Source organism: Bos javanicus, chromosome 17 (genome assembly GCF_032452875.1).
Source record: "Bos javanicus breed banteng chromosome 17, ARS-OSU_banteng_1.0, whole genome shotgun sequence".
Taxonomy (NCBI): domain Eukaryota; kingdom Metazoa; phylum Chordata; class Mammalia; order Artiodactyla; family Bovidae; genus Bos; species Bos javanicus.
Window position 1 is genome coordinate 66851199 of NC_083884.1, and position 13693 is coordinate 66864891.

Below are 13693 nucleotides of genomic sequence, written 5' to 3' on the forward strand. Positions count from 1 at the left end.
AAGAGTCAGAACAAGGGAACGGATGCCAGAAATCTCCTCATCCAATCCCCACATTTCACACTTGGAGAAACTGAGGCCCGGGGGGAACCGTGAATTTCACCATGGCCACACAGGATGAGCTGACAGTCGAGCCAGCGCTGGGGGACCGCGAGGCGCTGCCGGGCCACGCCGGCCTGCAGTCTGCCTCCCCAGCCCCTGGTGGTGATGATGGGGTGGGGGAGAACGGGATTCTCCTTAGGTTCGTGTTTCTTCTGTGGGAGTCCAGGGTCCCAGACTCCCCACGGAGCCCAGCTCCGCCTCGCATGACCCAGGGGCAGCTCTGCCGTCTGCCCACCCCCCACCTCACACCCCCTCACTTCCCAGCCTCCCCCCCAGCCTTTGATCCTGGGCCAAGGCCTTGGTTGTTGTGGGGGGGCAGCAACCGCAGGACGGGGCAGCCACTGGAACGGGGGCCAAGATGCCTGTGGTGGGGGCCACCCACAGGTCTGGGTTTCAAGGCCAAGACGTCTGGGGCAGTTCCGTGTCCCCTATGGCAATGGGCGGTCAGCCAAACGGTGGGGTCGGAGGTAGGGGGGCCCCTCCTATGCCTCCCTCTCCCCCCCATGCTGGGTGGCTCCACTCTGAGCATCTGACTGACGTGGTTCCTGTAATCCTCATTATTTCGGTGGGGGCGCTGGGATTGATCCTCTTCGCAGATGAGGAAACCGAAGCAAATCCCTTTGCCCTCTCTCAGCCCACTTCCTCATCTGTAAGAATGGAATTGGAAGTCACACGTTTTGAACTCCTGAACCCAAGCTCTTAAAAACCATGCCCTCTTGCTTTCATACAAGTAAGTGTTTTCAGGTAATTAAGGGTATTCATTAAGTATTTAATAAACATTTAAGAGGAATCACTCCCCCCAGCTTTACTGAAATATAACCGGCACACAACAGAGGTAAAGGTGAGCCGAAAGTTGACCTGATACATTTACAAATTGCGCGGTGATTGCCCCTCCCTGCCACCTCACAGTTACTCTACACGTTCTTGTGGGGAGAACACAAAAGATCTGTTCCCTAAGCAGCATTAGAGTATACGTTACACTACCAGCTATAATCACCATGCTGTCCATTAGGTCCCCAAACTCGTTAACCTTATAACTGCAAGTTTATGCCCCGTGAGCATCATCTCCCTGTTTCTTCCACCTCCCGGCTCCCAGTACCCTCCATCTTACTCTCCACTTCTCTGATTTTGTCTTTTTATGGTTCCATGTGTAAGTGAGATCCTACGATATTTGTCTTTCTCTGATTTATTTCGCTTAGCATAACGCCTTCGGGGGTCTATCTGTGTTGTCACGAATGGCAGGGTTTTCTTCTTTCTCAAGGCTGAATAATATTCCATTGTACCTACATATCACATCTTATATATCCACTCATTGGATAAAGAGTGGATGGATAATTAGGTTATTTCAGTTATCCAATATTATGGACAATTGGGTTATTTTCACCTCCTGGCTATTGTGCATAACGCTGCAGTAAACATGGAAGTGAAGATGTGTCAATAGTAATTTTTTTTTTAATTAGCTGCAATGATGCCAGTGATGATGGAGACACGTGATGAATGTCAGGTTCCAGGAGCCGTTCCAGAACAGTGATGCTGTTTGTGTGTAGTTCACATTTACCCTCACAATACCGCATCTCTTAGGCTGAACCCAATTTACCTGTATACCCATTTTACATATGAGGAAATTGAGGCTTGGAGAGATGAAGTAACAGGCTCAAGGTTACCCAGCCACCAAGAGTGGGATGTAAACCCGGGCCGTCTGGCTACGGAGGCTGCATTCTTGGCCTTTCACCTTCCTGGCAACCTGATCTCAAAGCCGTGCCTTTGGTCGGGCTGCATAGAACCCACCCAGAGGGCACTGGTATTGCCATCTCACAGCTCACAGCTCCGTGAGCTGACGTGGACATTCTCCAGCTCACCTGGAGGGATCTGGTTTCCAGTCATGGTCTTCCCTATGCCGTGAGATGACCCTCTTGGGCCAATTTCAGAGGGTAGGAATGGGGGGAGACGTGTGCACGAAGCGAATTCTACAAACCCCGGATGTTCGGCGGTGCAGCACAGTTTGTAAAGCATGTTCAGGCCACCAGCGCCTTCCTTCTGCCCACGGAGCGAGCTGGACCCGTCTCTGGGCTTTGTGGGCCCCGGAGGCCCTGGCCCAGCCACCTGTCCTGCCTGCGTCCCTCTGCGCTCCTTCAGCCCCATTGGGTCACCAGCCCCAGACTCCCACCTGTGCACTCTTGCCTAGCAAAAGCATCTCACTCGCTATAAATCCCCCACACCCTTCAGAACTGAGTTCCAATGCCACCGAAGTTTCAGTGCCACCCTTCAGAACCGAGTGTCTGCCATGAAGTCCACCCTGGTTACGCCCACCGGAGGAGGAAGCGGGAGGGAGCTGGGAGAGGGCAGAGGCATAGGTATTTGTTGAATGCCTGTGCCAGGCATGTGCCATACTCTCATGCCATTTTATAGTTTATCCTTGCTCCGTTTTACAGGAAGACATAGCGGGGAGGACCTGCCCCAGGTCACACGGCTAGGAAGGCTGAGGTGTTTGGACTCTTGGTCCACTGCTGAATCAGGGTGGAGCTGATTAGGGGGGACTGTCTTCCTCTTGCCTTCTTCACGGGTGATCCCCGAGGGGGGCACCCTGGCCTCTCCCTCCCAGCCGAGGCCAATGGTGCTGACACCTCTCCATCAGAGCCACAAGCGGGGTTGGCTTTTGTTCCCGTCACTCACTTGCTGAGTCAGGGCTCTGTCCCCCCAGGGGCCCTCTCTCCTCCCTGCCTATAAGAGCCTGACCTCGGCCGTTCCTGGGTCTGGCATGTTCTCTGGGTCCATCTCGGTAAGTCCCCGGCTTGGAGAAGGGGTGGGATTCGAGCTCTGGGTGAGTCTCCTGGGAGGCAGGGGAGCCCCTCGTCCCCAGTCCTGGGGGTATACCACTGAGTCATCCCAAATGCCATCCTCATCGAACCAGGCTCCAGACCTCGAGACCAGTACCTGCGACTGCCGTTTGAAATCCAAATGATTCCTGTAATCCTGCGGCCTCACCTTACGCTCTTAGAGCCTCCTTTCTAGGTCAGGAGCTGTCTTTGGGAGCCTCTCAAGCTGAGCACCTTGGCGCTTGCCAGGGGTGCAGCACCCACCCACCCGCAGCCATGGAAAATTCCCCCTACTGAGTAGATAAAGCAGCACCGAGGGGGCTTAGAGGAACAGGACCCAGAATGGGTTCATTTTGAGACAGAGAGAGGATGGAAGAGAAGGAGACGGTACTGGAAAGTGGAGGAGGGGGACAGCCCAAAGCCACACTTTGCCCTTCATCTGGGGCACTTCTGGATCCCACCTGGGTACCCATCTGCTCAAACCAGACTTCGGCTTCAAGGAGGGGAGCAGAGTCAGGGTGGAAGCTTCCTCACCTTCTTCTGTCGCCTAGGAAACGAGCGGCATGTCTCTGCAGTGCACCAAGTCGGCAGGACACTGGAAGGTAGGGAGAGGCGCTGGGGGTGGGGGGCGACGTCGGGAGGGCGAGGGCACAGGTCAAACCCAAGTCCTGCGGACCCCTGCCCCACCTTCACTGAGTTCCCACCTCACCCCTGGAGCAGGGCGGTAATGAGGGCCCATTTCACAGAGGATGTAGTTGAGGCTGCGAGAGGGAGAGGGTCTTGCCAGAGGGCACACACAGAGGTTCTTGACTTGAAGTTGGGGCTTCCTGTCCCCAAACGTAACCATCTCTCTGGCAGAAAACAGGTCTTCCCTGTAGCTCAGACGGTAGAGTCTGCCTGCAACTCAGGAGACCTGGGTCCATCCCTGGGTTGGGAAGACCCCCTGGAGAAGGGAATGGCAACCCACTCCAGTGTTCTTGCCTGGAGAATCCCATGGACAGAGGAGCCTGGCGGGCTGCAGTCCATGGGGTCGCAAAGAGTCGACAACACCACTACCGCTGGCAGAAAAGGCCAGCTGGTGATGTTGCACAGTCTCTGGGCATGCTTCCTTTGGTTTCCTCTGTGTTAAAAAAGAAGAAAAAAAAAAAACCCCTAAAATCTCTGAATTTGTCGTCAGCCTTTGAACACCGGGAGAGCTCACAGAAAGGTTGTTACAGGGGTTGTCTTGGGAAAATTGTACGGTTGGTCGCATTACCATGTGGCAACAGTAGGTGGCGCTGAGCAGGGCCTGTGCTCCCGGGGTCTCAGCTCTCACCCTCCCCTCCGTGGACCCTGAAGGCATCTGAGTTTGCCTCCCTGCATTACCTGGCCTGCCCCACACTGAGTCCTGGGGTGCATTCCTAACCCCTCACCGTCTCCCATTCCCCCCCGCTGCCCAGCACTCTGATGTGGGTCCCTACCTTTTCTTTCCGGCATAGATCGTGGTGTGGGATGAGGAGGGCTTCCAGGGCCGGCGGCATGAATTCACGGCTGAGTGCCCCAGCGTGCTGGAGCTTGGCTTCGAGACTGTTCGATCTTTGAAAGTGCTGAGTGGCGCGTGAGTCCAGGGGGATCGGAGTCGGGGTTGGGGAGACAGGAAGGTTATCTAGAGAGGGGTGCTGGGACTTTTAGACGTTCCAGGTCCTATCTTCCCTGGCTCTAACTGTACCAGTGTTTCTCCATGGATCTGAGATGCTGGGGAGCATGAAGGATGGCAATGTAAGGTTGCACAGGTTGTGCACTGCCCAAATGTAGCTGGGTGTGTGGGGGGGCAGTGGTGCCATTCACAGAGTCTGCACATTGGATGAGGCAGCCCTGTGGGGGCAGACCTTCAAAATCCAGTGTTGGGTCTGAAATGTCTCTGTTAGGTACAAATCAAAAGTCAAGATCACTCACCAAAAGTGGAAGGTAACTAAAAATATAGTGAAAAATAATGCTAGTAATTTTTAGTTAAGTGTTGCTGCCTGACTGAGGCTCTGAGCATGAGATATGTTTTGTTTAAAAAGAGAGAGAGGGGGGACTTCCCTGGTGGTCCAGTGGTAAAGAGTCTGCCTGCCAGTGCAGGCCATGTGAGTTGGTCCCTGGCTGGGGAAGATTTCACGTGCATTGAGGTAGCTAAGCCCACGGGCCACAACAGCTTAAGCCCCTGCCCTAGAGCCTGTGCTCCAAAACAGGAGAAACTACCGCAATAAGGAGCCTGCACAGCACAGCTAGAGAAAAGCCCGTGCGCAGCAGCGAAGACCCAGCGCAGCCAAAAATAAAATAAATTTGAAAAAAGTAAAAAGAGAGACGGAGATTAATGAGATGGCCAAAGCCGAAGTCAGCGCATGGTCAAGTCTCATCTACGTGGCCCAGGGGGACAGGCGCGAGGGTGGCAGGCACCTGCAAGGGGCCAGTCCCCTGCCTGCAGGATGCGCAGGGGGGCAGCGGGCTTCTCCACGTTGGCACTACGGATGTTTGGGGTCAGGTAATTCCGTGCTGGCGGCTGCCCAGTGCATGGGAGGATGTTTAGCAGTATCTCCAGCCTCTACTCACAAATGCCAGTTGCAAATCTCTCCTCCAGACTCCCAGCAAGACAACTAAAAATGCCTGCAGACATTTTAAATGCCTCCTTGGGTGGGTGGGGGGCAAAGTCACCCCTGTATGACAACCACTGGTCTAGAACTCAGGGTCGGAGGCCTCCTAACCCCTTGTACCCTCTATCCTCTGTTGGCAGGTGGGTGGGTTTTGAGCATGCCGGCTTCCAAGGGCAGCAGTATGTGCTGGAGCGGGGTGAGTACCCATCCTGGGATGCGTGGAGCGGCAACACGTCCTACCCCGCCGAGCGGCTGACCTCCTTCCGGCCGGTGGCCTGCGCTGTGAGTCCCGACACTGCCTGGTCCCTGAAGGCGGGGGCAGGGGGCTGAGCCCCTCCAGTGGGGGCTTGGGAATTGGATGTCCAGAGTTCAGATTCTCGTATCAGTGCTTCAAGCTGTGGCGGTCCCTCCCCTCTCTGAGCCTCAGTTTCTTCATCTTAAAATGGGGCCATGGTACTTAAGTTCTGGGGAAAAAAATGTACATATGGACAGAGCCCACCACAGACATTCTGCCCATTGCTACTCTGGTTGTGACATGAACTCCTTCCTGTTTTGGGTCCTTTTCCTTTTTCCTGGCCGTGCTGTGCGGCCTTTGGGATCTTAGTGCCCTGACTGGGGACTGAACCTGTGCCCCCTGTGTTGGGAGCATGGAGTCTTAACCTCTGAACCTTATGTCCCTCTTTTCGTGACTCAGGGACACTGGGAGAGGCTGGGTACCAGAGATGGCAGGGTGATGTAAGAAAGAAGGGTCCTATGTCTTATTCCTAATTCATTGTCAGTGTTCCTGATTTTATATTTTAGCTACTGTTTACAGAGTATGGGGTGAGGTGAGTATTATTATCCCCATTTTACAGAAAAAAACTGAGGCTCAAAAAGGTGTATTTTTCTCCTTCGAAAACAATTTTGATGAATTTTAAATAACTACAGCACATGTATGTATCCCCTAAAGTTCAGGGAAAAACCCAATATGGCTGAATAAGAAAATAAAAGTCACTTATACCCACACTTCTGAGACAGAAGCCTACTGTTATCGGTACTTGAGATTTCCTTGGTTTCTGTGCTACCCACAGATTCTATCTGCAGTGATTGATGTCCATATCAATGTCTAGATCTGTGTATCTATACCATCTAAGGCTATATATCTACATATGCATCTCACTTGGTTATACAAATTGAATCATAATGAACCTAAAGCTTGGAAACGAGCCTTACCCCCTCTGCAAATATATTCCAGTCACCCTTTGGGTGATTAAATCTCGCCTATGACATTTTCCATGGTGCCTACCAAGTATATTGTCTTATGGCTCATCACTTGTTCCACAGACAGCCCAGCCACTGTGCCCATATGGGGACCCACACGGGCTCTCACCGAAGCGATCCCTGCCTCTACCTAGTTTACGAGTTCTGCAAAAATGGATGTGGTTAATTTCATTTTATAGATGCGGAAACAGGCTCAGAAATGCTGTGGGACAGGTTTTTTGTCTGTTTAAACTTTTATTTTGTATTGGGGTATAGCCAATTTAACAATGTTGCCATGGTTTCAGGTGGACAGGGAAAGGATTCAGCCACACATATACAAGCATCTATTCTTCCCTAAACGCCCCTCCCATCCAGGCTGCCACATGACACTGAGCCGAGTTCCATGTGCTGTACAGTGGGACCTTGTTGGTTATCCGTTTTGAATATAGCAGTGTGTACATGTTCATCCCAAACTCCCTAACTATCCCATCCCCCCATCTTTCCCCTCCGGCAACCATTAAGTTCGTTCTCTAAGTCTGTGAGTCTCTTTCTGTTTTGTAAGTTAAGTTCATTTGCATCGTTTCTTTTTCGATTCCACATATAAGGAATGTCATACGGTATTGCCTCCTTCCCTGTCTGACTTACTTCACTCAGTATGACAATCTCTAGGTCCATTCGGGTTGCTGCAAATGGCATTACTTCATTCTTTTTAATGGCTGAGTAATATTCCCTTGTGTATATGTGGGGCATGTTTTTAAGCTCAGTCAGCTGGTGTGTGGAAAATCAGGATTTGAATACAGATCTCCACACCCTTCTTTTAACCCTAGTGCAACACTCCGGCTTACCCCCTGATCCCCTGCTGTTGAGTATCATATTGATTTTTTTTATTCTTTTCTTTTTTTCTTTTATCACCAAGGCTTGTTGTCCTTGTTTATTTTGTGTAAATTTCTGGAAGGTTTTGGCTCTTGTAAGGTTTCCAGTGCATGTTGCCTTATTGTCCTTCCAGAGGGCTGGAGAGGAAGGCTGATTTTTGGAGACGAGAGCTGGGATGCAGGGGCTGGCTGGGGCTTCCGACTGACACCCTGATGCTCTGACTCTGTTCCCTGCAGAACCACCGCGACTCGAGGCTGACCATCTTCGAGCAGGAGAACTTCCTGGGCAGGAAGGGAGAGCTGAGTGATGATTACCCCTCCCTCCAGGCGATGGGCTGGGATGGCAATGAAGTGGGCTCCTTCCACGTCCACTCGGGGGCGTAAGTGGATCAAGGCTGTGCTCTGGGGACAGAGAGGAGGTTGAGAGTGCCGGGGGGACACCTCTGGAAGAGGATGGACTTCTTGGGAATCTCGAGTCCGCCTCCCTCGTACAGAAAGGGGAAGGGAAGCTCAGAGAAGGAGACACCAGCCCTTGTCTAGTCCTGAACAAAGTGAGGGTCAATGAAGAGGAAGACTCCTCCCTTCTTCCTCCTGCCATCCACTCCTCCTCCTCCCTCCCCCTCCTCCCTCTTCCTTCTCTCCTCCTCTTCCCTCCTCCTCCCCTCCCCCTCCTTCCTCCCCCCTCCCTTTCCTCATCAAATATTTATTGTGCCAGGCATTGTGTAGGCACTAAATAACAATGTACCAGGGCACACAGGTGCTTACTGTTGGCAGAAGAGCCTGACTTTTTTTTTTTTTTTTTAACAAATAATATGTTAATTACCTAATTACGCGAGTGCTACAAAGGTACGATGGGGGACGGTGGCCTAATTGGGACGAGAAGTCAGACCGCCCCCGTTGCAGGGAAGATCGGACTGAGACCTGGACGATAAATATTAACTCGACCAGGCAAAGAAGGGCCCGAAGGGTGTTGCTGGCAGACGGAAGCGCGTGATCGGTGGCGGGCAGAGCAGGGCGCGTTCTGGGCAGGAACGCGGGGTGGCTGGAGTGTGCTCGCAGCCTGGGCTCCCCCTGTGTCTCTGCCTTGGTGGCCATGCTGGTGCCTCCTGAAAGGTAACGGCCTGCCCCCTTCCCTTTTGCAGCTGGGTTTGCTCCCAGTTTCCTGGCTACCGAGGTTTTCAGTACGTGCTGGAGTGTGACCACCACTCGGGCGACTATAAGCACTTCCGGGAGTGGGGCTCTCACGCCCAGACCTTCCAGGTACAGAGCATCCGAAGGATCCAGCAGTGAGCCGAGGGGTCGGCGCCGAGCGGGGGACGTGTGCTTGTCTGGAACAGAGGAACCGCGGACGCTGCTGCCTGCTCTCTCCTCTGCCTGCCCCGTAACCCGTATGCACCCGTTCGCCCTGTGGGCCAGTCCACGCACAGTCAGCACGAAAAACTAAAAGTAATACTAAAATAAAAGGCCTAGTGTTAGCCTGTGGTTTTCCACTTGGTGAATCCTTTCAGAGGATCAGCGTGTAGCTTTGCTGATTTTCTCTGTCGGCCGTCTGTGTTTCATTTCACTGAGTTTTGCTCTTATCCTTCCTCTTTTTCATCTTCTATTATTTTGGGTTTACCTTATTCGTCTTTTGTCTAGCTTTTAAAGGTAGACCCTTGAGTCATTAATTATGGCCCCTCCCCCCATATGGGCTTCCCTGGTGGCTCTGATGGTAAAGAATCTGCCTGCAATGCAGGAGACCCGGGTTCCATCCCTGGGTTGGGAAGATCCCCCGGAGAAGGGAATGGCTACCCACCCACTCCAGTATTCTTGCCTGGAGAATCCCAGGGACGGAGGAGCCTGGCAGGCTACCGCCCGGGGTCGCAGAGTCAAACACAACTGAGTGACTAACACACACACCACGTAGTTGAGCCTTCCAGGGGGGGCTCAGCGGTAAAGAATCTGCCTGCAGTGCAGGAGCCGCAGGTTGGCTTTCTGGGTGGGGAGGATCTCTGGAGGACAGGCCACCCACTCCAGTGTTCTTGCCTGGAGAATCCCGTGGACAGAGGAGCCTGGCGGGCTACGGTCCATGGGGTCGAAAAGAGTCACGCACTACTGAAGCGACTTAGCACGCACCCGCGCATGCATGCCCATATAGTCAGAGTTAAGAATTTCCCTGCAATCACTGCATTAGCTGCTTCCCAGAAATTGTGATTTGATGTTGTTTTCATTATCACTCAGTTCGATATTTTCCAGTCTCCCTTATGAGTTCTTCTTTGATCCATGGGTTACTTAGGGATATGCTATCTGAATATTTGGGATTTCCTACGTATTTTATTGTTATTGGTTTGTTAATTGTGATCAGAGAACATACTCAAGATTTCAGCATTCTAATGAAACTTATTTCCTGGCCCAGATTATAGTCTCTTTCTGATAGACCTGAAAATTTTAAAATCTTGCTGTTGTTCAGTGTAGTGTTCTATAAATGTGGACTAGGTCAGGTTGGCCCACAACTTTGGTAGGATTTTTCTATATCCTTGCCAATTTTTAAAAAATTAGTTTTTTTTTTAATCAATCACTCAGAAAGGGCTGTTAATATCTCCTACAATGATTTGGGCTTTATCTGCTTCTGTCTTTAGTTTTGTTCATTTTTGCTTCCTGATTTTTTTTTTCCTTCAAGAACCTTGCTGCTGTTTTATGGAAAGTGAAAGTGAAAGTCACTCAGTTGTGTCTGATTCTTTGCGACCCCATGGACTATACAGTCCGTGGAATTCTTCAGGCCAGAATTCTGCAGTGGGTAGCGTATCCCTTCTCCAGTGGATCTTCCCAACCCGGGGATCGAACCTAGGTCTCCGGCATTGCAGGAGGATTCTTCACCGGCTGAGTTACCAGGGAAGGTGCACATATATTTATTTTTAAATGTTTTATTTTATATCGGGATGTAGTTGATTAACAATGTTGTGATAGTTCTAGGTGGACAGTTCTAAGGGTCTTAGTCATATATATATATATGTATCCATTCTCCCCAAACTCAGGCACACGTATGTTTATGATTGCCGTCTTCCCAATAAACTGTCCCAAGCATGTGTGTTTTTTAAAGGCACGCATGGAGGGAGCCAGTTCTCTCCCCTGAAGCTCCACACCTTCCTTTTTTCTCTCCCCAGGTCTTTCTCACACATACTACCTTGAAGTCCCATTTAACACCTTCCACCTTAAAGGTTTTTAGAACAAGGAAAGAACTCCCATTCCATTTGCAGCCTGAGCGGCCAGATCTGTACAAACGTTCCTCGCTCCGCCCCGCCCTTACTCTCTCTCCTGGTTCTTTTGTATATAGATTGTCTTAACAATCATAAGCCATCTGGCTATTTTCCGGACTATCTTCCTCTGTAATCAGTAAGTCTGATAGAGTCAGGAAGGGGAAGGGTTCTGAACAGCCTGCTGGAAAAGATAACATTATCTGGCTCAGGAAGGGGAGGACAGTATTTGGGAACACTGGCACTTTTTAGTCATTTCTTAACCCCTCTTTGTAGTATCCTGTTCATTCAAACAGCCGTGCGCCTGGGACCTCCTGTGTACCCAGGCCCTGGCAAATGATAAACAAGAGACATAAAACCTTTTCTCTCACGCGGTTGGGTGGGGAAGGCAGACAAGTCCACAGTGGGCTATGATCTCCTGTGATAGGGGCTGTGATGGGGAGGTTTGGGTGTGTAGGGCTGATAAGAAAGGACCTCAGTCAGATGATGGGAGAGGGCTGGGAGGCAGTCCTTCCCTGGAGTTTATCACTGCTCTGACCTCTCCTCTGGACTCCATCTCTGGATATCAGCTCCTTCCTCGACACCTCCACGTGGATGTCTGACGTACATCTCAAACAGAATCCATCCACAACCGAAGCTACGTGTTTCCAGCTGTGTGGGCCCAAACCTTTGGAATAATCCAAAATCTCTCACACCCCACAGTCCAATGCACTGGCAAATCATGGTGTCTGCACCTTCAGAATGTGCTAGAATCCAACCCCTTGTCACCATCTCTGTTGCTTCTACGTTGGTCCAAGGCATTCTCTCTCTATTCCCCTCGGTCTCCCTGATCCCACTTTGCCTCTGAACAACCTGTTCTTCAGGCTTCCCTGGTCGCTCAGTGGTCAAGAATCTGCCTGCAATGCAGGAGATGCAGGTTTTATCCCCGGGCCAGAAAGACTCCATGGAGATGGGAATGGCTACCCCATCCAGTATTTTTGCCTGGGAAATCCCATGGACAGAGGAGCCTGGCAGGCTGCAGTCCGTGGGGTTCGCAAAGAGTCAGACGTGACTTAGTGGCTGCACAACAACAAATCTGCTCTGCACCCAGCAGCCAGAGTGGCCCCCTTACAGACATAACGTGGGGGACTTCCCTGGCAGTCCAGTGGTTAAGACTCCGTGCTCTCAGTGCAGGCAGCATGGGTTCAATCCCTGGTTGGGGAATTATGATCCCACAGGCTGCAAGTGTGGGTAAAAAAAAAAAGAAAAGTTTTTACCTTTGCTTCCCTGCTAAAACCCTCCCACACTTCCCACCCCACCCCAAGAACAAAACAAACCAGTATTTCTTAGTCCGAGGAGGCTGGCCATGGTCTGCAGCCCTGTGGTCTCTCTGTCCTCATGTCCCTGTAGTGATGCTTTCCTTAAACATCCCAGGTGTATTCATTTGCTACGTTTGCCAAAACCAGATAGCGCAGACAAGGGCGGCTTAAACAACAGAAATCTACTTTCTCATGGTTCTGGAGGCAGGAACTTGATGATCAAGGTGCCACCAGGGTTGGTTTCTGGGGAGGGCTCTCTCCTGGGCTTGCAGACGGCCGCCTTCTCCCTGTGTCCTCATGTGGATGTTCCTCTGTATGTGAACCCCTGGTGCTTCTTTCTCTTCTTATAGGGACCCCAGTCTTCTTGGGTGAGAGCCTCACCCTAACAGCCTGACTTAATGACCTCTTGACACACCTTTTCTCCAAATATCCTTATATTCTGGGGTATTGGGGTTTGGACTTCAACTTGTGAATTTTGAGAGGAAACGTTTCAGTCCGTGAGACCAGGTTTGTTCCCACCTGTGGGTTCGGTTTTTTAAAATTTATTTGGCGGTGCCAGGTCTTAGTTGAGGCACGTGGGATGTAGTTCCCTGACCAGGGATGGAACCTGGGCCCCCTGCACTCCCGCTGACCCTTTCACTTAGAATCAGGTGTTCATAGACTGTCAGACTTGGAAAGAACTTCTCTATCAAGTCCAGTGTTTCTCAAGCTTTTTTCCTTTATTGCCACCCCTCCAGCGTCTTTTCAGACATTGTTTTCCAAACTGCCTCCCCTTTTGCTAATGGAATCTTAATGCCACAGATATTAATATAATGTAGATCCATGTCCATCATATATGTTTATCTGTGCTTCATACATAAAAAGAATAATGTTTGGGTTTTTTTTTTTTTTTGGTTTTGTTTGCTTCTCAAGTACCAATTTTCACTTCTTTGGGGGTACTATTGCCCTCGTTCTACTGTGCTAGTGCTCAGTCATGTCTGACTCTTCGTGACCACCTGGAGTGCAGCCCACCAGACTCCTCTGTCCATGGAATTCTCCAGGCAAGAATACTGGAGTGGGCTGCTATTTCTCCAGGGCATCTTCCCAACCTAGGGCTGGAACATGCATCTCCTACATTGCAGGAGGATTCTTTACCTGCTGAACCATTGGGGAAGCCCGATTTCCAATGTATAACAGAGTCATGTCTCTTTTTATTATTTAATTAAATTTATTTGTTTAATTTTTTTGGCTGTACCACGTGGCTTGTGGGATCTTAGTTCCAAGACCAGGGATTGAACCTGGGTCCTCACTTAGGATTTATGCTTTTGAACTGCGGTGTTGGAGAAGACTCTTGAGAGTCCCTTGGACTGCAAGGAGATCCAACCAGTCCATTCTGAAGGAGATCAGCCCTGGGATCTCTTTGGAAGGAATGATGCTAAAGCTGAAACTCCAGTACTTTGGCCACCTCATGCGAAGAGTTGACTCACTGGAAAAAACTCTGATGCTGGGAGGGATTGGGGGCAAGAGGAGAAGGGGACGACA

At 50.9% G+C, this 13693-nt stretch overlaps 1 protein-coding gene across 1 annotated transcript; it reads left to right on the plus strand.

Moving 5' to 3' along the window:
• Positions 1–2842: 2842 nt before the first annotated feature.
• On the plus strand, positions 2843–9116 carry CRYBA4 (crystallin beta A4). Its single transcript, XM_061385216.1, has 6 exons — positions 2843–2878; positions 3467–3517; positions 4394–4512; positions 5671–5812; positions 7879–8021; positions 8784–9116. The coding sequence occupies exons 1-6, from the start codon at positions 2858–2860 to the stop codon at positions 8929–8931; spliced, it is 624 nt and encodes a 207-aa protein (XP_061241200.1). The 5' UTR covers positions 2843–2857; the 3' UTR covers positions 8932–9116.
• The last annotated feature ends 4577 nt before the right edge of the window (positions 9117–13693 follow it).

Coding starts and splice junctions, on each gene's coding strand:
- CRYBA4 (XM_061385216.1), top strand. CDS start 2,858: ATGTTCTCTGGGTCCATCTCG. Junction 4,513..5,670: donor TTGAAAGTGCTGAGTGGCGC/GTGAGTCCAGGG, acceptor CTCTGTTGGCAG/GTGGGTGGGTTTTGAGCATG. Junction 8,022..8,783: donor TTCCACGTCCACTCGGGGGC/GTAAGTGGATCA, acceptor TCCCTTTTGCAG/CTGGGTTTGCTCCCAGTTTC.